The following is a 24,316-nucleotide window of genomic DNA, read 5'->3' as shown; positions in this document are numbered from 1 at the left end:
CATGGAAAAAGTCAGGAACCTTCCCGCTAGCCATGATTGGCTGAGAAAATGAATGGGCTGGACATGCCGGGAGATGAGTTCGGATTGGTCTGCCATATAGCACACTTCTGTTTGAGCTGGTCAATATGTGTAGGTAATCCTGTCTAACGCAGCTTTAAAAACAATATATTGCTTAGTAGAACTGCATAAGTGTTGCTCTCCACTTTTTGGAAGACCGAGTAAAATTGGAGTATGATAGCTAAGGAGATGGAGGAAACACCTGTCTCCGGATTACATCTTCAAACTAAGGGAAAGGTTGGCATCTGTGACAGGGAGAAGCATCCAACCATGATGTATATGGATAAGATAGTCTAGCTAGCTACATTTTCAGATATTACACTGTCATGGGAATTTTATAATTCCTACATGTGTTCATTACACCTGCTTCTACACCTGCATTGCTTGCTGTTTGGGGTTTTAGGCTGGGTTTCTGTACAGCACTTTGAGATATCAGCTGATATACGAAGGGCTATATAAATACATTTGATTTGCTTAACCAATTCAATTAAAATCACTCTGACTGTTTTTAAAAGAATTTGAAAGATCCTTATTTGCATAAAATAGACAAAACCAGTCTATTCAAAATGAGTCAATAGTATTTATTCTCGGAGCTCGCTGCCCATAGAATCATGTACAACAGTTTATATATAAAATATGATGTCATAGGTTATAAAATGAATCTCCTCTTCTCGACCAGGACAAAGCAGGTTCAAAAGTTAATTCCAACTCACCAGCGCACATACCTGACACACTATACCTGCATGAACTCCTGAAGTCTCACCATAGTTTATTACCCCTTAGCAGACAGTTCCAGATACGGAAAACCTGGAGGGGCTCTCGCTGTCTTATCTAAACGCCACATAGTTATAGCTGAGTCGGTTCAAACATAGGTTAATGATCCTCTTTGCTTTAAAACCCACAACCCGTTCCTCCCCAACCTAGTTGGAATGGTGTTTATTATGTTTAATTACTCCTTGTTCATGCTACATAATCTCTTATGAACTAACATTATTCATCAGATATTGTAAAACAGGGTAGAGTTTAATTAGTTATAGTTCTATTTAAATGTAGATATTGTTTAGTCATTATTCATAAAATTCCTAACATACACGTTTCTAATTTTGACAAAGTCGTTTTCATTTCAAGTTAAAGTGTACTGTTAGCTAGCTAACATTGGACCTGGTTGGTTAGCTACCTGCAGGGTTAGGGCTAGCTACAAGTCTTAACAAAAGACTCCAATATGCAAGTAACGGGTGCATTCGTAAATTCTGTCTGGCCATCTACTCCGATTTCAGAGCACTCTCGTCCGAGTGTGCCAGAGAGCTCAGAATAACTGATGAATTTACGAACGCGCAACACCCGTTGAATATTGCCGATATTAGTAAACATCAGCAAAAAAAGCGTAATTAAATTGTTGCCAGCATTACAGTTACAGTCACCAATGCTCTGGATAACATGAAAACAGCCTAACCAGCTCTGCTACGGCGAGTAAAATGGTCAGAGTGGGGTGTTCTCTCATTTGTTTCTGGAAGTAGCTAGCCCAATGTTAACCAGATAGCTAGGGTGCTTGACTGCCGTTGTGAGGTCAGAATGCTCGGATCAACCCAACTCTTCGGACAGAGTGCCCAGTATGCACTCTGAATTTACCAACGGACAGTCTGACAGCACAGTTACAGTCACCAACACTATGGATAACATAACAGCCTAACCAGCTCGGCGAGTAATGTTCAGTTAGCGGTTCTCTCATTTGTGTCTGGAAGTAGCTAGCAAGTTAGCTTGGGTGCTTGACTGCTGTTAGCACAGAATGCTTGGATCAACCATTAAAGAGATGGGTGGGGCTAAAGCTTAAGAGGGTGGGAACGATGCTGAATGAGTGTAGACTAGGTACCAAAACATTCAAAGGCCATTTTTCTCAAAAGTGCGGTTACAAGTTGATCAACTTTCAAAGCAGAAATACTTTCCCATTGTTTCCTCAAATGCAGTGTATGATATACCATTTTTTTTTTAGCTCTGAGTCTCTACTTTTATCCAATGTAAAAAATAAAAAATAAATCACCATTTCAAATTTTGCTACATAAGACTGAAGAAAGGCGGTTGGTCACATATAGTTAGTTCTGTGTGTCTTTTGTGAACCACGTGAGTCTTTGCCTGTCAGTCATTGTATTATACTCATGTATTATGTCTCTGTGGTATTATATCAGGAGTGAAGAGAGCCTGGTTGTGTCTCAGAGGTCCTGTGAGGAGCTGAGGGAGGGACTACGGAAAGCCTGTCAGGACAAACAGAGCTATGAGCTCCGGACCTCAGCTGAACTGGACGACCTCTACAGCACCAAAATCAATCTGGAGGAAAGACTCATAGAACTCATCAGGTAATCAATCATTAAATCAATCTAGAGGAAAGACTCATAGAACTCATCAGGTAATCAATCATTAAATCAATCTAGAGGAAAGACTCATAGAACTCATCAGGTAATCAATCATTAAATCAATCTAGAGGAAAGACTCATAGAACTCATCAGGTAATCAATCATTAAATCAATCTAGAGGAAAGACTCATAGAACTCATCAGGTAATCAATCATTAAATCAATCTAGAGGAAAGACTCATAGAACTCATCAGGTAATCAATCATTAAATCAATCTAGAGGAAAGACTCATAGAACTCATCAGGTAATCAATCATTAAATCAATCTAGAGGAAAGACTCATAGAACTCATCAGGTAATCAATCATTAAATCAATCTAGAGGAAAGACTCATAGAACTCATCAGGTAATCAATCATTAAATCAATCTGGAGGAAAGACTCAGAACTCATCAGGTAATCAATCATTAAATCAATCTGGAGGAAAGACTCATAGAACTCATCAGGTAATCAATCATTAAATCAATCTAGAGGAAAGACTCATAGAACTCATCAGGTAATCAATCATTAAATCAATCTGGAGGAAAGACTCATAGAACTCATCAGGTAATCAATCATTAAATCAATCTGGAGGAAAGACTCATAGAACTCATCAGGTAATCAATCTGGAGGAAAGACTCATAGAACTCATCAGGTAATCAATCTGGAGGAAAGACTCATAGAACTCATCAGGTAATCAATCATTAAATCAATCTAGAGGAAAGACTCATAGAACTCATCAGGTAATCAATCATTAAATCAATCTAGAGGAAAGACTCATAGAACTCATCAGGTAATCAATCATTAAATCAATCTAGAGGAAAGACTCATAGAACTCATCAGGTAATCAATCATTAAATCAATCTAGAGGAAAGACTCATAGAACTCATCAGGTAATCAATCATTAAATCAATCTAGAGGAAAGACTCATAGAACTCATCAGGTAATCAATCATTAAATCAATCTGGAGGAAAGACTCAGAACTCATCAGGTAATCAATCATTAAATCAATCTGGAGGAAAGACTCATAGAACTCATCAGGTAATCAATCATTAAATCAATCTAGAGGAAAGACTCATAGAACTCATCAGGTAATCAATCATTAAATCAATCTGGAGGAAAGACTCATAGAACTCATCAGGTAATCAATCATTAAATCAATCTGGAGGAAAGACTCATAGAACTCATCAGGTAATCAATCTGGAGGAAAGACTCAGAACTCATCAGGTAATCAATCACTAAATCAATCTGGAGGAAAGACTCATAGAACTCATCAGGTAATCAATCGGTCAACAAATCAGTCAGTTGATTTGCTGATCAATTGACCTCGATTTATCAATCAATAATTATTTCTAACTGTGGTGTGTGGTGCCCACTGTGTGCTTGTGTGCCAGAGAGCGCTGCTGCCCAGACTGCTACAGCCAGTACACAGCCGGCTTCTTCTCCTCAAGAAGATACCTCTATTGTGTGTGTGTGTGTGTTTCTCCCATTCTTCTCTGCAGATCCTCTCAAGCTCTGTCAGGTTGGATGGGGAGCGTTGCTGCACAGCTATTTTCAGGTCTCTCCAGAGATGTTTGATCAGGTTGAAGTCCGGGCTCTGGCTTGGCCACTCAAGGACATTCCGAGACTTGTCCCGAAGCCACTCCCGCGTTGTCTTGGCTGTGTGTTTAGGGTTGTAGTCCTGTTGAAAGGTAAACCTTCGCCCCAGTCTGAGGTCCTGAGACTCTGGAGCAGGTTTTCATCAAGGACCTCTGTAATTTGCTCAGTTCATCTTAGCCTCAATCCTGACTAGTCTCCCAGTCCCTCCCGCTGAATAACATCCCCACAGCATGATGCTGCCGCCAACATGATTCTTGACATTCAGGCCAAAGAGTTTAATCTTGGTTTCATCAGACCAGAGAATCTGGTTTCTTTAGGTGCCTTTTGTAAAACTCCAAGCGGGCTGTCATGTGCCTTTTACTGAGGAGTGGCTTCCGTCTGGCCACTCTACCATAAAGACCTGATTGGTGGAGTGCTGCAGAGATGGTTGTCCTTCTGGAAGGTTCTCCCATCTCCACAGAGGAACTAGAGCTCTGTCAGAGTTACCATCAGGTTCTTGGTCACCTCCCTGACCAAGGCCCTTCTCCCCAGATTGCTCAGTTTAGCCGGGCAGCCAGCTCTAGGAAGAGTCTTGGTGGTTCCAAACTTCTTCCATTTAAGAATGATGGAAGCCACTGTGTTCTTGGGGAACTCCAGATCTGTCTCGGATTTGTGCCTCAGAGCTCTACGGACAATTCCGTTGACCTCATGGCTTGGATTTTGTTCTGACATGCACTGTCATCTGTGGGACCTTATATAGACAGGTGTGTGCCTTTCCAAATCATGTCCAATCAATTGAATTTACCACAGCTGGACTCCATCCAATCAAGTTGTAGAAACATCTCAAGGATGATCAATGGAAACAGGATGCACCTGAGCTGTGTCGAGTCTCATAAATAAGATTTCTGGTTTTATTGAATCCATTTTGGAATACGGCTGTAAAGTAACAAAATGTGGAGAAAGTCAAGGGGTCTGAATTCTTTCCGAAGGCACTTTAAAAAAACTTCTTGACGCTACCCATCCCTTAAGCGGGATAATTGTCATCAGCAACGCCTCAGTCATAATATTACCAAAAAATATTCATATTCATGAAATCACAAGTGCAAAACACAGTTTAGCCTTTTGTTAATCCACCTGTCATCTCAGATTGTGAAATAATGCTTTACAGCGAAAGCAATCCAAGCGTTTGTAAGTTTAGCGATCGCATGACAAAACATTAAGTACACTTAGCATCAGGTAGCTTGTTCATGAAAATCAGAAAAGAAATCAAATTATTAATTTACCTTTGATGATCTTCTGATGTTTTCACTCACGAGACAACAAATGTTACTTTTGTTCCATAAAGATTATTTTTAGATCCAAAATTCCTCCGTTTGTTTGGCGCGTTATGTTCAGAAATCCACAGGAAAGAGCGGTCACGACAACGCAGACAAATTCCAAATAATATCCATAATGACTTTTTAAAATAATTGTAACGGATTTCCTCCTCTTCGTCTGAAGAGCAGCTTTGTTCATGATGATTTTTAATTCAAACTCTAAAACACTAAACAGAAAATAACAACGTGAATTTACAAAACCGAAACAGTACCGTGTGGCCCAAACACTCACACGGAAACAAACACCCACCAACCAAAAGTGAAACCCAGGCTACCTAAGTATGATTCTTAATCAGAGACAACTAACGACACCTGCCTCTGATTGAGAACCATACTAGGCCGAACACAAAAACCAACATAGAAAAACAAACATAGACTGCCCACCCCAACTCACGCCCTGACCATACTAAAACAAAGAATAAGATAATAGAAGCCACTTCCTGGTTTGATTTTTCTCAGGGTTTCGCCTGCAATATCAGTTCTGTTATACTCACAGACAACATTTTGCCAGTTTTGGAAACTTTAGAGTGGTTTCTATCCCAATCTGTCAATTATATGCATATTCCAGCATCTGGTCCTGAGACATAGGCCGTTTACTTTGGGAACGTTCATTTTCCAAACATAAAAATAGTGCCCCCTAGCTTCAAGAGGTTAAGACCCCTCTGTGGCAAGGTGAGACTCTCACGAAAACGTACATGTTGGTTGTTTTGCTCTATGATCCCCACCAGCCTCACACGACTCGTCTGAAGTTCCCCTGTACTTGTTGAAAACATTTATGGAAGTATAGATGGAGGCTGTTTAGTACCAAAAATAAGGGGTTAAATAATGTAAAAAAATATACATGTTTCCTGATCTTTCTTATATCTCTCAGACACTTCAGAACAAACTTCCTTCAGATTTTTTGTGGGGGCTATATGTTATTCAATGTGTTTCTATGGGCTAATAGCAGTAAGGACTATCTGTTATTCAATGTGTTTCTATGGGCTAATAGCAGTAAGGACTATCTGTTATTCAATGTGTTTCTATGGGCTAATAGCAGTAAGGACTATATGTTATTAAATGTGTTTCTAATAGCAGTAAGGACTATCTGTTATTCAATGTGTTTCTAATAGCAGTAAGGACTATATGTTATTCAATGTGTTTCTAATAGCAGTAAGGACTATCTGTTATTCTATGTGTTGCTATGGGCTAATAGCAGTAAGGACTATCTGTTATTCAATGTGTTTCTAATAGCAGTAAGGACTATATGTTATTCAATGTGTTTCTAATAGCAGTAAGGACTATCTGTTATTCAATGTGTTTCTAATAGCAGTAAGGACTATCTGTTATTCAATGTGTTTCTAATAGCAGTAAGGACTATCTGTTATTCTATGTGTTGCTATGGGCTAATAGCAGTAAGGACTATCTGTTATTCAATGTGTTTCTAATAGCAGTAAGGACTATCTGTTATTCAATGTGTTTCTATGAGCTAATAGCAGTAAGGACTATCTGTTATTCAATGTGTTTCTATGGGCTAATAGCAGTAAGGACTGTCTGTTATTCAATGTGTTTCTATGAGCTAATAGCAGTAAGGACTATATGTTATTAAATGTGTTTCTAATAGCAGTAAGGACTATCTGTTATTCAATGTGTTTCTAATAGCAGTAAGGACTATATGTTATTCAATGTGTTTCTAATAGCAGTAAGGACTATCTGTTATTCTATGTGTTGCTATGGGCTAATAGCAGTAAGGACTATCTGTTATTCAATGTGTTTCTAATAGCAGTAAGGACTATATGTTATTCAATGTGTTTCTAATAGCAGTAAGGACTATCTGTTATTCAATGTGTTTCTAATAGCAGTAAGGACTATCTGTTATTCAATGTGTTTCTAATAGCAGTAAGGACTATCTGTTATTCTATGTGTTGCTATGGGCTAATAGCAGTAAGGACTATCTGTTATTCAATGTGTTTCTAATAGCAGTAAGGACTATATGTTATTCAATGTGTTTCTATGGGCTAATAGCAGTAAGGACAATATGTTATTCAATGTGTTTCTATTGGCTAATAGCAGTAAGGACTATCTGTTATTCAATGTGTTTCTATTGGCTAATAGCAGTAAGGACTATCTGTTATTCAATGTGTTTCTATTGGCTAATAGCAGTAAGGACTATCTGTTATTCAATGTGTTTCTATGGACTAATAGCAGTAAGGACTATCTGTTATTCAATGTGTTTCTATGAGCTAATAGCAGTAAGGACTATCTGTTATTCAATGTGTTTCTATGGGCTAATAGCAGTAAGGACTGTCTGTTATTCAATGTGTTTCTATGAGCTAATAGCAGTAAGGACTATCTGTTATTCAATGTGTTTCTATGGGCTAATAGCAGTAAGGACTATCTGTTATTCAATGTGTTTCTATGGGCTAATAGCAGTAAGGGCTATCTGTTATTCAATGCGTTTTTTCCCCAAACATATATATATATTTTGTTTATACTAAAAGGGGTCTTAAAATTGAAACTAAATGATCCTTGGTATAAAACCATCGTATATAGCTTAGTAGAACCCCCCCGGCTTAGACTGTTCTGGGTGAAGCTACTTTACTACCCAGAGATGAGACTGCTCTAGCAGGAGGGAAGGGGCTTTACTAACCAGAGATGAGACTGCTCTAGCAGGAGGGAAGGGGCTTTACTAACCAGAGATGAGACTGCTCTAGCAGGAGGGAAGGGGCTTTACTAACCAGAGATGAGACTGCTCTAGCAGGAGGGAAGGGGCTTTACTAACCAGAGATGAGACTGCTCTAGCAGGAGGGAAGGGGCTTTACTAACCAGAGATGAGACTGCTCTAGCAGGAGGGAAGGGGCTTTACTAACCAGAGATGAGACTGCTCTAGCAGGAGGGAAGGGGCCTGTGAGCCAGTGACATGGGGAGCAGAGACGAGAGACAACCAACCAAGGTGACTTACACTATAGTACACAAATACACTACATGGCCAAAAGTATGTGGACAACTGCTCATCCAACATCTCATTCCAAAATCATGGGCATTAATATGGAGTTGGTCCCCCTTTTGCTGTTATAATAGCCTCCACTCTTCTGGGAAGGCTTTCTACTAGATGTTGGAACATTGCTGCTATAACAGCCTCCACTCTTCTGGGAAGGCTTTCCACTAGATGTTGGAACATTGCTGCTAGGCAAGCTCCGTAGGTGCTTGCCTACGGAGCTGTGAGGGGAACGGGACCTCAGTACCTCCAGGCTCTGATCAGGCCCTACACCCAAACAAGGGCACTGCGTTCATCCACCACTGGCCTGCTCGCCTCCCTACCACTGAGGAAGTACAGCTCCCGCTCAGCCCAGTCAAAACTGTTCGCTGCTCTGGCCCCCCAATGGTGGAACAAACTCCCTCACGACGCCAGGACAGCGGAGTCAATCACCACCTTCCGGAGACACCTGAAACCCCACCTCTTTAAGGAATACCTAGGATAGGATAAGTAATCCCTCTCACCCCCCTTTAAGATTTAGATGCACTATTGTAAAGTGACTGTTCCACTGGATGTCATAAGGTGAATGCACCAATTTGTAAGTCGCTCTGGATAAGAGCGTCTGCTAAATGACTTAAATGTAATGTAATGTCTATAACAGCCTCCACTCTTCTGGGAAGGCTTTCCACTAGATGTAGGAACATTGCTGCTATAACAGCCTCCACTCTTCTGGGAAGGCTTTCCACTAGATGTTGGAACATTGCTGCTATAACAGCCTCCACTCTTCTGGGAAGGCTTTCCACTAGATGTTGGAACATTGCTGCTATAACAGCCTCCACTCTTCTGGGAAGACTTTCCACTAGATGTTGGAACATTGCTGCTATAACAGCCTCCACTCTTCTGGGAAGACTTTCCACTAGATGTTGGAACATTGCTGCTATAACAGCCTCCACTCTTCTGGGAAGGCTTTCCACTAGTTGTTGGAACATTGTTGTGGGGACTTGCTTCCATTCAGTATTAGTGAGGGTGGACATTGATGTTGGGCGATGAGGCCTGGCTCGCAGTCGGCGTTCCAATTCATCCCAAAGGTGTTCGATGGGGTTGAACATGAAAAACAGCCCCAGACCATTATTCATCCTCCACCAAACTTTACAGTTGACACTATGCATTGGGGCTAGTAGTGTTCTCCTGCCATCTGCCAAACCCAGATTAGTCCGTCAAACTGTCAGATGGTGAAGCATGAGTTTAGGTTTAGTGAAAATAGATAATAAACACTTAGTGAAATAAACAATAAAAATGAACAGTAAACATTACACTCACAGAAGTTCCAAAAGAATAAAGACATTTCAAATGTCATATTATGTCTTTATACGGTGTTGTAACGACGTGCAAAGTTAAACAACCACCCAAGTATAAAAGGGAAAATTAATCAGCATAAATATGGGTTGTATTTACAATGGTGTTTGTTTTTCATTGGTTGCCCTTTTCTTGTGGCAACAGGTCACACATCTTGCTGCTGTGATGGTACACTGTGGTATTTCACCCAGTAGATATGGGAAATGATCAAAATTGTATTTGTTTTCAAATTCTTTGTGAGTCTGTGTAAACTGGGGGAAATATGTCTCTCTAATATGGTCATACATTGGGCAGGAGGTTAGGAAGTGCAGCTCAGTTTCCACCTCATTTTGTGGGCACTGTGCACATAGCCTGTCTTCTCTTGAGAGCCATGTCTGCCTACGGCGGCCTTTCTCAATAGCAAGGCTATGCTCACTGAGTCTTTACGTAGTCAAAGCTTTCCTTAATTTTGGGTCAGTCACAGTGGCCAGGTATTCTGCCACTGTGTACTCTCTGTTTTGGGACAAATATCATTCTAGTTTGCTCAGTTTTTTTGTTAATTCTTTCCAATGTGTCTAATTGTGCTGCTGTCCTGTGGCTCTGTAGGGTGTGTTTGTGTTTGTGAACAGAGCCCCAGGACCAGCTTGCTTAGGGGACTCTTCTCCAGGTTCATTTCTCTGTAGGTGATGGCTTTGTTATGGAAGGTTTGGGAATCACTTCCTTTTAGGTGGTTGTAGAATTTAACGGCTCTTTTCTGAATTTTGATCATTAGCGGGTATCGGCCCAATTCTGCTCTGAATGCATTATTTGGTGTTTTACATTGTACACAGAGGATATTTTTGCAGAATTCTGCATGCAGAGTCTCAATTTAGTGTTTGTCCCATTTAGTGAATTCTTGGTTGGTGAGCGGACCCCAGACATCACAACCATAAAGGGCAACGGGTTCTATATCTGAAGTATTTTTTAGCCAGATCCTAATGGGTCTAATGTTATGTTCCTTTTGATCACTCTCTCACTCTCAGACCTGGCTGTGCCAAGGGCAGATGATGGTGCATATGGCATCATAACAGAAGAGGAAGGTAATTCTGTTTCCAACAGTGACTCTCTCTCCTTCACTGCCTGCTCTCCTCACACCAACCCCCAGGGGGAAGCAGAGCTGTGAGTACACACACACATACACATTCAGAACCCTTCCCTGATGCTATTTTTGACACTGCGTTTGTTTGTATGTTTGTTTTGCCCAGCAACGGTGGTGCCAGTACAGCAGAAACCACATCAGAGGACCAGACTGGAGCTGTTCAGGATGCAGAGATCTGTCTGCTGAGGAGTGGAGAACTCACGTGAGTCAGACCAATATTCACCAAGACCAGAATGACCACCGTGGCCAGAATTACAGTACCAGTCAAAAGTTTGGACAAGCCTACTCATTCAAGTTTTTTTTTTTTTTTTTTTTTTTTTTTTAAACTATTTTCTACATTCTACAATAATAGTGAAGAACTCAAAATTATGAAATAACACATATGGAATCATGTAGTAACCAAAAAAGTGTTAAACAAAATTCTTAAAAGTAGCCACCCTTTTCCTTGACAACTGCTTTTCACACATTTGGCATACTCTCAACCAGCTTCACCTAGAATGCTTTTCCAACAGTCTTGAAGGAGTTCCCACATATACTGAGCACTTGTTGGCTGCTTTTCCTTCACTCTGCGGTCCAACTCATCCCAAACCATCTCAATTGGGTTGAGGTCTGGTGATTGTGGAGGCCAGGTCATCTGATGCAGCATTCCATCATTCTCCTTCTTGGTAAAATAGCCCTTACACAGCCTGGAGGTGTGTTGGGTCATTATCCTGTTGATACAGGATAGTCCCACTAAGCCCAAACCAGATGGGATGGCGTATCGCTGCAGAATGCTGTGGTAGCCATGCTGGTTAAGTGTGCCTTGAATTCTAAATAAATCATTGACGGTGTAACCAGCAAAGTACCCCCACACCAGCACACCTCCTCCTCCATGCTTCACGGTGGGAACCACACATGCGGAGATCATCCGTTCATCTACTCTGCATCTCACAAAGACACAGCGGTTGGAACCAAAAATCTCCAATTTGGACTCATCAGACCAAAGGACAGATTTCCACCGGTCTGTTGTCCATTGATCATGTTTCTTGGCCCAAGCAGGTCTCTTCTTATTGGTGTCCTATAGGGGCGGCAGGGTAGCCTAGTGTCTAGAGCATTGGACTAGTAACCGAAAGGTTTCATGTTCAAATCCCAGAGCTGACAATGTACAAATCTGTCGTTATGCCGCTGAACAGACAGTTAACCCACTGTTCCTAGGCCGTCATTAAAAATAAGAAGTGTGTGAATGATGCTGAATGGGTGGAGACAAGGGAAGGGCTCTCCAGTAGGTGTAACTAAACATTCATGGACCATTTTCTCAAAAGTGAGATTACAAATTTATCAACTTTGAAAGCATTATTACTTTCCCATTGTAACCTTAGTGTATGATATACCACTTTCTAGCTCTGAGTGTCTACTTTTATCCAATGTAAAAAATAAAATAAAAATTCAAATTTTGCTGCATAAGATCGGCCTGGTCGGTCACAAATGTGCACAGGTGGCTACATGCAGATCTTGCTTTGATCTCAAAACAGGCACATGTATACGCGACCGCTCACTGTAAAGACAGTCCAGTTTATCTACTCACGACTGCTCATACTGTAAACACAGTCCAGTTCAAAGTTAATGGCACAGATCCATATATGGAAATGGCTATTTGCATATAGGCCTACTGCAGCTCTGATTGGTTATGGGGCACCGGTCTGTGTAGAGTACAGACTGAGTCCTGCCTGTTGATAGAATCCTACTCCAATGTGCTATGCCGACAAGAAAATATCTTGCACAGTTAGTTTTGCATACTAAATTTGTGTAGTTTGTTTTGTTTCGGTATGTTATATTGAAAGTACCTTATATTGTGTTGATTCGAGCACAATTCCCACAGTAGAGCTAAACATTGATACTGGCAAAGGAGAAAACTGTAGAATCTTGAGTGAAGTTCCATCTCGTGCTTCTCTGCATGTGCTGATATTTCTTCTGCGTGGCAGTCTGAGGGGAGGGAACATTGCTTAGAAGGCAATGTGTATTATTTTTAACATACTATTAAAATAGTACTCACTTATAGGAGTGGCTAATTATTTACAAGTTGCTAGCTTTCCCATAAACCCATCGTCGAAACCACATTTTCATCTGTTGTTTGGAAACTTCCTGTTCTTTGACTGACAAAGACAGAGTTCGGAAACTTCCTGTTCTTTGACTGACGAAGACAGTGTTTGGAAACATTCTAAGTGTACAGCATACGTGTTGCAACGGAGCCTTCAATCGCAAGGGGGTGTTGCGATTCCACTCTGTTGTGGAATTACAACAAATGAATGACATCTGGCGCAACTTAACAGAGGGATTATGGGTCATGTGAATGAGGTATTTTAATTGGTTCCTATGTATGACCAGAACCAGCTCCCATAAAGATCTAGTCAAAAGAAGGGGAAAGAGACAGTGTCATTTGAGATGAAAACAAGCCCATCTTTCTGGTTGTCCCTGGAGTTATCTTTCTGCAGCTTCTTTTTTCTCTCAACTTTGCCTCTGGCTGTGAATGTAGCTGGGAATCTGACTGCATGTACTGGCTGTGAATGTAGCTGGGAATCTGACTGGGAATCTGACTGCATGTACTGGCTGTGAATGTAGCTGGGAATCTGACTGGGAATATGACTGCATGTACTGGCTGTGAATGTAGCTGGGAATCTGACTGGGAATCTGACTGCATGTACTGGCTGTGAATGTAGCTGGGAATCTGACTGGGAATCTGACTGCATGTACTGGCTGTGAATGTAGCTGGGAATCCCTGGGACCACCCATACGTAGAATGTATGCACACATGACTGTAAGTCGCTTTGGATAAAAGCGTCTGCTAAATGGCATATATTATTATTTATTATATTATGACTGGGAATCTGACTGCATGTACGGGCTGTGAATGTAGCTGGGAATCTGACTGGGAATCTGACTGCATGTACTGGCTGTGAATGTAGCTGGGAATCTGACTTCATGTACTGGCTGTGAATGTAGCTGGGAATCTGACTGCATGTACTGGCTGGGAATCTGACTGCATGTACTGGCTGGGAATCTGACTGCATGTACTGGCTGGGAATCTGACTGCATGTACTGGCTGTTAATCTGGTTGGGAATCTGACTGCATGTACTGGCTGTTAATCTGGCTGGGAATCTGACTGCATGTACTGGCTGTTAATCTGGCTGGGATTCTGACTGCATGCCCTGTCCGGGGGTGTCCTCGGATGGGGCCACAGTGTCTCCTGACCCCTCCTGTCTCAGCCTCCAGTATTTATGCTGCAGTAGTTTATGTGTCGGGGGGCTAGGGTCAGTTTGTTTATCTGGAGTACTTCTCCTGTCCTATTCGGTGTCCTGTGTGAATCTAAGTGTGCGTTCTCTAATTCTCTCCTTCTCTCTTTCTTTCTCTCTCTCGGAGGACCTGAGCCCTAGGACCATGCCCCAGGACTACCTGACATGATGACTCCTTGCTGTCCCCAGTCCACCTGGCCATGCTGCTGCTCCAGTTTCAACTGGCCTGGGCCCTAGGACCATGTCCCAGGACTACCTGACATGAGGACTCCTTGCTGTCCCCAGTCCACCTGGCCATGCTCCTGCTCCAGTTTCAACTGTTCTGCCTTACTATTATTCAACCATGCTGGTCATTTATGAACATTTGAACATCTTGGCCACGTTCTGTTATAATCTCCACCCGGCACAGCCAGAAGAGGACTGGCCACCCCACATATGCTCTCTCTAATTCTCTCTTTCTTTCTCTCTCTCGGAGGACCTGAGCCCTAGGACCGTGCCCCAGGACTACCTGACATGATGGCTCCTTGCTGTCCCCAGTCCACCTGACTGTGCTGCTGCTCCAGTTTCAACTGTTCTGCCTTATTATTATTTGACCATGCTGGTCATTTATGAACATTTGAACATCTTGGTCATGTTCTGTTATAATCTCTACCCGGCACAGCCAGAAGAGGACTGGCCACCCCACATAGCCCGGTTCCTCTCTAGGTTTCTTCCTAGGTTTTGGCCTTTCTAGGGAGTTTTTCCTAGCCACCGTGCTTTTACACCTGCATTGTTTGCTGTTTGGGGTTTTAGGCTGGGTTTCTGTACAGCACTTTGAGATATCAGCTGATGTACGAAGGGCTATATAAATCAATTTAATTTGATTTGATTTGTTAATCTGGCTGTGATTCTGACTGCATGTACTGGCTGTTAATCTGGCTGGGATTCTGACTGCATGTACTGGCTGTTAATCTGGCTGTGATTCTGACTGCGTGTACTGGCTGTTAATCTGGCTAGGATTCTGACTGCATGCACTGGCTGTTAATCTGGCTGTGATTCTGACTGCATGTACTGGCTGTTAATCTGTCTGTTAATCTGACTGTGGTGTTCTGTTATTAATGTGTGTCCTCTCCAGGGTGCGTGTTCCGTTCAGTGTGGAGGAGATCAGTGTATTTGGTGATGGTCTGAGGGAGCTGTTCATCAGGTCTGGTTGTTACAGCTCCATCCCCATTACTGGGTCTACCCTTGGTGCTACCATACACTGGCTGTTCACCTCACAACCCAAGAGCATCTCATTTAGTGTGCTGTACAGAGAGGACACACACACACCTCTGGAGGAGGCTAAGGTATATTTAACACACACAGCTGGAGTAGGTCATTTATTAGTGTTTAAAATAATGTGTTCTAAGGTATAGGATTAGGTTTAAAGTGTTCTAAGGTATAGGATTAGGCTTAATGTGTTCTAAGGTATAGGATTAGGTTTAATGTGTTCTAAGGTATAGGGTTAGGTTTAATGTGTTCTAAGGTATAGGGTTAGGTTTAATGTGTTCTAAGGTATAGGATTAGGATTAATGTGTTCTAAAGTATAGGATTAGGTTTAATGTGTTCTAAGGTATAGGGTTAGGATTAGGTTTAATGTGTTCTAAGGTATAGTATTAGGATTAATGTGTTCTAAGGTATAGGATTAGGATGAATGTGTTCTAAGGTATAGGATTAGGTTTAATGTGTTCTAAGGTATAGGATAAGGATTAATGTGTTCTAAGGTATAGGGTTAGGATTAATGTGTTCTAAGGTATAGGGTTAGGTTTAATGTGTTCTAAGGTATAGGATTAGGATTAATGTGTTCTAAGGTATAGGGTTAGGTTTAATGTGTTCTAAGATATAGGGTTAGGATTAGGTTTAATGTGTTCTAAGGTATAGGATTAAGATGAATGTGTTCTAAGGTATAGGGTTAGGATTAGGTTTAATGTGTTCTAAGGTATAGGGTTAGGATTAGGTTTAATGTGTTCTAAGGTATAGGGTTAGGTTTAATGTGTTCTAAGGTATAGGGTTAGGTTTAATGTGTTCTAAGGTATAGGGTTAGGATTAATGTGTTCTAAGGTATAGGGTTAGGATTAGGTTTAATGTGTTCTAAGGTATAGGGTTAGGTTTAATGTGTTCTAAGATATAGGGTTAGGTTTAATGTGTTCTAAGGTATAGGGTTAGGTTTAATGTGTTCTAAGGTATAGGGTTAGGTTTAATGTGTTCTAAGGTATAGGATTAGGTTTAATGTGTTCTAAGGTATAGGGTTAGGTTTAATGTGTTCTAAGGTATAGGGTTAGGATTAATGTGTTCTAAGGTATAGGGTTAGGATTAGGTTTAATGTGTTCTAAGGTATAGGGTTAGGTTTAATGTGTTCTAAGGTATAGGGTTAGGTTTAATGTGTTCTAAGGTATAGGGTTAGGTTTAATGTGTTCTAAGGTATAGGGTTAGGATTAATGTGTTCTAAGGTATAGGGTTAGGATTAGGTTTAATGTGTTCTAAGGTATAGGGTTAGGTTTAATGTGTTCTAAGGTATAGGGTTAGGTTTAATGTGTTCTAAGGTATAGGGTTAGGATTAATGTGTTCTAAGGTATAGGGTTAGGTTTAATGTGTTCTAAGGTATAGGGTTAGGTTTAATGTGTTCTAAGGTATAGGGTTAGGTTTAATGTGTTCTAAGGTATAGGGTTAGGTTTAATGTGTTCTAAGGTATAGGGTTAGGTTTAATGTGTTCTAAGGTATAGGGTTAGGATTAATGTGTTCTAAGGTATAGGGTTAGGATTAGGTTTAATGTGTTCTAAGATATAGGGTTAGGATTAGGTTTAATGTGTTCTAAGGTATAGGGTTAGGATTAGGTTTAATGTGTTCTAAGGTATAGGGTTAGGATTAGGTTTAACGTGTTCTAAGGTATAGGGTTAGGTTTAATGTGTTCTAAGGTATAGGGTTAGGTTTAATGTGTTCTAAGGTATAGGGTTAGGTTTAATGTGTTCTAAGGTATAGGGTTAGGTTTAATGTGTTCTAAGGTATAGGGTTAGGATTAGGTTTAATGTGTTCTAAGGTATAGGGTTAGGATTAGGTTTAATGTGTTCTAAGGTATAGGGTTAGGATTAGGTTTAATGTGTTCTAAGGTATAGGGTTAGGATTAATGTGTTCTAAGGTATAGGGTTAGGATTAATGTGTTCTAAGGTATAGGGTTAGGTTTAATGTGTTCTAAGGTATAGGGTTAGGTTTAATGTGTTCTAAGGTATAGGGTTAGGATTAGGTTTAATGTGTTCTAAGGTATAGGGTTAGGATTAGGTTTAATGTGTTCTAAGGTATAGGGTTAGGATTAGGTTTAATGTGTTCTAAGGTATAGGGTTAGGTTTAATGTGTTCTAAGGTATAGGGTTAGGTTTAATGTGTTCTAAGGTATAGGGTTAGGTTTAATGTGTTCTAAGGTATAGGGTTAGGTTTAATGTGTTCTAAGGTATAGGGTTAGGTTTAATGTGTTCTAAGGTATAGGGTTAGGATTAGGTTTAATGTGTTCTAAGGTATAGGGTTAGGATTAGGTTTAATGTGTTCTAAGGTATAGGGTTAGGATTAGGTTTAATGTGTTCTAAGGTATAGGGTTAGGATTAATGTGTTCTAAGGTATAGGGTTAGGATTAATGTGTTCTAAGGTATAGGGTTAGGATTAGGTTTAAGTTCTAATGTGTTCTAAGGTAGGTTTAGGGTTAGGATTAGGTTTAATGTGTTCTAAGGTATAGGGTTAGGTTTAATGTGTTCTAAGGTATAGGGTTAGGTTTAATGTGTTCTAAGGTATAGGGTTAGGATTAGGTTTAATGTGTTCTAAGGTATAGGGTTAGGATTAGGTTTAATGTGTTCTAAGGTATAGGGTTAGGATTAATGTGTTCTAAGGTATAGGGTTAGGATTAGGTTTAATGTGTTCTAAGGTATAGGGTTAGGATTAGGTTTAATGTGTTCTAAGGTATAGGGTTAGGATTAGGTTTAATGTGTTCTAAGGTATAGGGTTAGGATTAGGTTTAATGTGTTCTAAGGTATAGGGTTAGGTTTAATGTGTTCTAAGGTATAGGGTTAGGATTAGGTTTAATGTGTTCTAAGGTATAGGGTTAGGATTAGGTTTAATGTGTTCTAAGGTATAGGGTTAGGATTAGGTTTAATGTGTTCTAAGGTATAGGGTTAGGATTAGGTTTAATGTGTTCTAAGGTATAGGGTTAGGATTAATGTGTTCTAAGGTATAGGGTTAGGATTAATGTGTTCTAAGGTATAGGGTTAGGATTAGGTTTAATGTGTTCTAAGGTATAGGGTTAGGATTAGGTTTAATGTGTTCTAAGGTATAGGGTTAGGTTTAATGTGTTCTAAGGTATAGGGTTAGGATTAGGTTTAATGTGTTCTAAGGTATAGGGTTAGGATTAGGTTTAATGTGTTCTAAGGTATAGGATTAGGTTTAATGTGTTCTAAGGTATAGGATTAGGTTTAATGTGTTCTAAGGTATAGGATTAGGTTTAATGTGTTCTAAGGTATAGGATTAGGTTTAATGTGTTCTAAGGTATAGGGTTAGGATTAATGTGTTCTAAGGTATAGGGTTAGGTTTAATGTGTTCTAAGGTATAGGATTAGGTTTAATGTGTTCTAAGGTATAGGGTTAGGATTAATGTGTTCTAAGGTATAGGGTTAGGATTAATGTGTTCTAAGGTATAGGATTAGGTTTAATGTGTTCTAAGGTATAGGGTTAGGATTAATGTGTTCTAAGGTATAGGATTAGGTTTAATGTGTTCTAAGGTATAGGGTTAGGATTAATGTGTTCTCAAATCAAATCAAATCAAATTTATTTATATAGCCCTTCGTACATCAGCTGATATCTCAAAGTGCTGTACAGAAACCCAGCCTAAAACCCCAAACAGCAAACAATGCAGGTGTAAAAGCACGGTGGCTAGGAAAAACTCCCTAGAAAGGCCAAAACCTAGGAAGAAACCTAGAGAGGAACCGGGCTATGTGGGGTGGCCAGTCCTCTTCTGGCTGTGCCGGGTAGAGATTATAACAGAAAATGACCAAGATGTTCAAATGTTCATAAATGACCAGCATGGTCAAATAATAATAAGGCAGAACAGTTGAAACTGGAGCAGCAGCACAGTCAGGTGGACTGGGGACAGCAAGGAGCCATCATGTCAGGTAGTCCTGGGGCACGGTCCTAGGGCTCAGGTCCTCCGAGAGAGAGAAAGAAAGAGAGAATTAGAGAGAGCATATGTGGGGTGGCCAGTCCTCTTCTGGCTGTGCCGGGTGGAGATTATAACAGAACGTGGCCAAGATGTTCAAATGTTCATAAATGACCAGCATGGTTGAATAATAGTAAGGCAGAACAGTTGAAACTGGAGCAGGAGCATGGCCAGGTGGACTGGGGACAGCAAGGAGTCCTCATGTCAGGTAGTCCTGGGACATGGTCCTAGGGCCCAGGCCAGTTGAAACTGGAGCAGCAGCATGGCCAGGTGGACTGGGGACAGCAAGGAGTCATCATGTCAGGTAGTCCTGGGGCATGGTTCTAGGGCTCAGGTCCTCCGAGAGAGAGAAAGAAGGAGAGAAGGAGAGAATTAGAGAACGCACACTTAGATTTACACAGGACACCGAATAGGACAGGAGAAGTACTCCAGATAAACAAACTGACCCTAGCCCCCCGACACATAAACTACTGCAGCATAAATACTGGAGGCTGAGACAGGAGGGGTCAGGAGACACTGTGGCCCCATCCGAGGACACCCCGGACAGGGCCAAACAGGAAGGATATAACCCCACCCACTTTGCCAAAGCACAGCCCCCACACCACTAGAGGGAAATCTACAACCACCAACTTACCATCCTGAGACAAGGCCGAGTATAGCCCACAAAGATCTCCGACACGGTACAACCCAAAGGGGGAAACCCAGACAGGCCGACCACAACAGTGAATCAACCCACCCAGGTGACGCACCCCCCCCAGGGACGGCACGAGAGAGCCCCAGCAAGCCAGTGACTCAGCCCCGTAACAGGGTTAGAGGCAGAGAATCCCAGTGGAAAAGGGGAACCGGCCAGGCAGAGACAGCAAGGGCGGTTCGTTGCTCCAGAGCCTTTCCGTTCACCTTCCCACTCCTGGGCCAGACTACACTCAATCATATGACCCACTGAAGAGATGAGTCTTCAGTAAAGACTTAAAGGTTGAGACCGAGTTTGCGTCTCTGACATGGGTAGGCAGACCGTTCCATAAAAATGGAGCTCTATAGGAGAAAGCCCTGCCTCCAGCTGTTTGCTTAGAAATTCTAGGGACAATTAGGAGGCCTGCGTCTTGTGACCGTAGCGTACGTATAGGTATGTACGGCAGGACCAAATCAGAGAGGTAGGTAGGAGCAAGCCCATGTAATGCTTTGTAGGTTAGCAGTAAAACCTTGAAATCAGCCCTTGCTTTGACAGGAAGCCAGTGTAGAGAGGCTAGCACTGGAGTAATATGATCAAATTTTTTGGTTCTAGTCAGGATTCTAGCAGCCGTATTTAGCACTAACTGAAGTTTATTTAGTGCTTTATCCGGGTAGCCGGAAAATAGAGCATTGCAGTAGTCTAACCTAGAAGTGACAAAAGCATGGATTAATTTTTCTGCATCATTTTTGGACAGAAAGTTTCTGATTTTTGCAATGTTACGTAGATGGAAAAAAGCTGTCCTCGAAATGGTCTTGATATGTTCTTCAAAAGAGATCAGGGTCCAGAGTAACGCCGAGGTCCTTCACAGTTTTATTTGAGACGACTGTACAACCATTAAGATTAATTGTCAGATTCAACAGAAGATCTCTTTGTTTCTTGGGACCTAGAACAAGCATCTCTGTTTTGTCCGAGTTTAATAGTAGAACGTTTGCAGCCATCCACTTCCTTATGTCTGAAACACATGCTTCTAGCGAGGGCAATTTTGGTGCTTCACCGTGTTTCATTGAAATGTACAGCTGTGTGTCATCCGCATAGCAGTGAAAGTTTACATTATGTTTTCGAATAACATCCCCAAGAGGTAAAATATATAGTGAAAACAATAGTGGTCCTAAAACAGAACCTTGAGGAACACCGAAATGTACAGTTGATTTGTCAGAGGACAAACCATTCACAGAGACAAACTGATATCTTTCCGACAGATAAGACCTAAACCAGGCCAGAACATGTCCGTGTAGACCAATTTGGGTTTCCAATCTCTCCAAAGAATGTGGTGATCGATGGTATCAAAAGCAGCACTAAGGTCTAGGAGCACGAGGACAGATGCAGAGCCTCGGTCCGATGCCATCAAAATGTCATTTACCACCTTCACAAGTGCCGTCTCAGTGCTATGATGGGGTCTAAAACCAGACTGAAGCATTTCGTATACATTGTTTGTCTTCAGGAAGGCAGTGAGTTGCTGCGCAACAGCCTTCTCTAAAATCTTTGAGAGGAATGGAAGATTTGATATAGGCCGATAGTTTTTATATTTTCTGGGTCAAGGTTTGGCTTTTTCAAGAGAGGCTTTATTACTGCCACTTTTAGTGAGTTTGGTACACATCCAGTGGATAGAGAGCCGTTTATTATGTTCAACATAGGAGGGCCAAGCACAGGAAGCAGCTCTTTCAGTAGTTTAGTTGGAATAGGGTCCAGTATACAGCTTGAAGGTTTAGAGGCCATGATTATTTTCATCATTGTGTCAAGAGATATAGTACTAAAACACTTGAGCGTCTCTCTTGATCCTAGGTCCTGGCAGAGTTGTGCAGACTCAGGACAACTGAGGTTTGGAGGAATACGCAGGTTTAAAGAGGAGTCCGTAATTTGCTTTCTAATAATCATAATCTTTTCCTCAAAGAAGTTCATGAATTTATCACTGCTAAAGTGCAAGTCATCCTCTCTTGGGAATGCTGCTTTTTAGTTAGCTTTGCCACAGTATCAAAAAGGAATTTCGGATTGTTCTTATTTTCCTCAATTAAGTTAGAAAAATAGGACGATCGAGCAGCAGTAAGGGCTCTTCGGTACTGCACGGTACCATCCTTCCAAGCTAGTCGGAAGACTTCCAGTTTGGTGTGGCGCCATTTCCGTTCCAATTTTCTGAAGCTTGCTTCAGAGCTCGGGTATTTTCTGTGTACCATGGAGCTAGTTTCTTATGAGACATTTTTTTAGTTTTTAGGGGTGCAACTGCATCTAGGGTATTGCGCAAGGTTAAATTGAGATCCTCAGTTAGGTGGTTAACGGATTTTTGTCCTCTGGCGTCCTTGGGTAGGCAGAGGGAGTCTGGAAGGGCATCAAGGAATCTTTGTGTTGTCTGTGAATTTATAGCACGACTTTTGATGTTCCTTGGTTGGGGTCTGAGCAGATTATTTGTTGCAATTGCAAACGTAATAAAATGGTGGTCTGATAGTCCAGGATTATGAGGAAAAACATTAAGATCCACAACATTTATTCCATGGGACAAAACTAGGTCCAGCGTATGACTGTGAGAGTGAGTGGGTCCAGAGACATGTTGGACAAAACCCACTGAGTCGATGATGGCTCCAAAAGCCTTTTGGAGTGGGTCTGTGGACTTTTCCATGTGAATATTAAAGTCACCAAAGATTAGAATATTATCTGCAATGACTACAAGGTCTGATAGGAATTCAGGGAACTCAGTGAGAAACGCTGTATATGGCCCAGGAGGCCTGTAAACAGTAGCTATAAAAAGTGATTGAGTAGGCTGCATAGATTTCATGACTAGAAGCTCAAAAGACGAAAACGTCATTTTCTTTTTGTAAATTGAAATTTGCTATCGTAAATGTTAGCAACACCTCCGCCTTTGCGGGATGCACGGGGATATGGTCACTAGTGTAGCCAGGAGGTGAGGCCTCATTTAACACAGTAAATTCATCAGGCTTAAGCCATGTTTCAGTCAGGCCAATCACATCAAGATTATGATCAGTGATTAGTTCATTGACTATAATTGCCTTTGAAGTAAGGGATCTAACATTAAGTAGCCCTATTTTGAGATGTGAGGTATCATGATCTCTTTCAGTAATGACAGGAATGGAGGTGGTCTTTATCCTAGTGAGATTGCTAAGGCGAACACCGCCATGTTTAGTTTTGCCCAACCCAGGTCGAGGCACAGACACGGTCTCAATGGTGATAGCTAAGCTGACTACACTAACTATGCTAGTGGCAGACTCCACTATGCTGGCAGGCTGGCTAATAGCCTGCTGCCTGGCCTGCACCCTATTTCATTGTGGAGCTAGAGGAGTTAGAGCCCTGTCTATGTTGGCAGATAAGATGAGAGCACCCCTCCAGCTAGGATGGAGTCCGTCACTCCTCAGCAGGTCAGGCTTGGTCCTGTTTGTGGGCGAGTCCCAGAAAGAGGGCCAATTATCTACAAATTCTATCTTTTGGGAGGGGCAGAAAACAGTTTTCAACCAGCGATTGAGTTGTGAGACTCTGCTGTAGAGCTCATCACTCCCCCTAACTGGGAGGGGCCAGAGACAATTACTCGATGCCGACACATCTTTCTAGCTGATATGCACGCAGAAGCTATGTTGCGCTTGGTGATCTCTGACTGTTTCATCCTAACATCGTTGGTGCCGACGTGGATAACAATATCTCTATACTCTCTACACTCGCCAGTTTTAGCTTTAGCCAGCACCATCTTCAGATTAGCCTTAACGTCGGTAGCCCTGCCCCCGGGTAAACAGTGTATGATCGCTGGATGATTCGCTTTAAGTCTAATACTGCGGGTAATGGAGTCGCCAATGACTAGAGTTTTCAATTTGTCAGAGCTAATGGTGGGAAGCTTCGGCGTCTCAGACCCCGTAACGGGAGGAGTAGAGACCAGAGAAGACTCGGCCTCTGACACCGACCCGCTGCTTAATGGGGAGAACCGGTTGAAAGTTTCTGTCTGCTGAATGAGCGACACCGGTTGAGCGTTCCTACAGCATTTCCTACCAGAAACCGTGAGAAAGTTGTCCGGCTGCGGGGACTGTGCCAGGGATTTATACTACTATCTGTACTTACTGGTGGCACAGACGCTGTTTCATCCTTTCCTACACTGAAATTACCCTTGCCTAACGATTGCGTCTGAAGCTGGGCTTGCAGTACAGCTATCCTCGCCGTAAGGCGAGCACAGCGGCTGCAATTAGAAGGCATCATGTTAATGTTACTACTTAGCTTCGGCTGTTGGAGGTCCTGACGAATCGTGTCCAGATAAAGCGTCCGGAGTGAAAAAGTCGAGGAAAAAATAAATAT

The 24,316-nt window shown here is 41.7% G+C and overlaps 1 protein-coding gene across 1 annotated transcript in view; it reads left to right on the top strand.

Moving 5' to 3' along the window:
- LOC124040707 (FYVE and coiled-coil domain-containing protein 1-like) overlaps positions 1 to 24,316 on the top strand; it is a 62,677-nt gene that overhangs the window by 29,884 nt on the left and 8,477 nt on the right. Inside the window, exons 12-16 of the mRNA XM_046357781.1 lie at positions 2,241 to 2,408; positions 3,834 to 3,904; positions 10,707 to 10,842; positions 10,929 to 11,024; positions 15,207 to 15,417. Coding sequence (XP_046213737.1) covers positions 2,241 to 2,408; positions 3,834 to 3,904; positions 10,707 to 10,842; positions 10,929 to 11,024; positions 15,207 to 15,417 — 682 coding nt within the window. The remainder of the gene's footprint in view (positions 1 to 2,240; positions 2,409 to 3,833; positions 3,905 to 10,706; positions 10,843 to 10,928; positions 11,025 to 15,206; positions 15,418 to 24,316) is intronic.

Source organism: Oncorhynchus gorbuscha, linkage group LG08 (genome assembly GCF_021184085.1).
Source record: "Oncorhynchus gorbuscha isolate QuinsamMale2020 ecotype Even-year linkage group LG08, OgorEven_v1.0, whole genome shotgun sequence".
Taxonomy (NCBI): domain Eukaryota; kingdom Metazoa; phylum Chordata; class Actinopteri; order Salmoniformes; family Salmonidae; genus Oncorhynchus; species Oncorhynchus gorbuscha.
The sequence above is the reverse complement of the archived record's forward strand: the minus strand, read 5'-3'. Positions and strand labels throughout refer to the sequence as shown.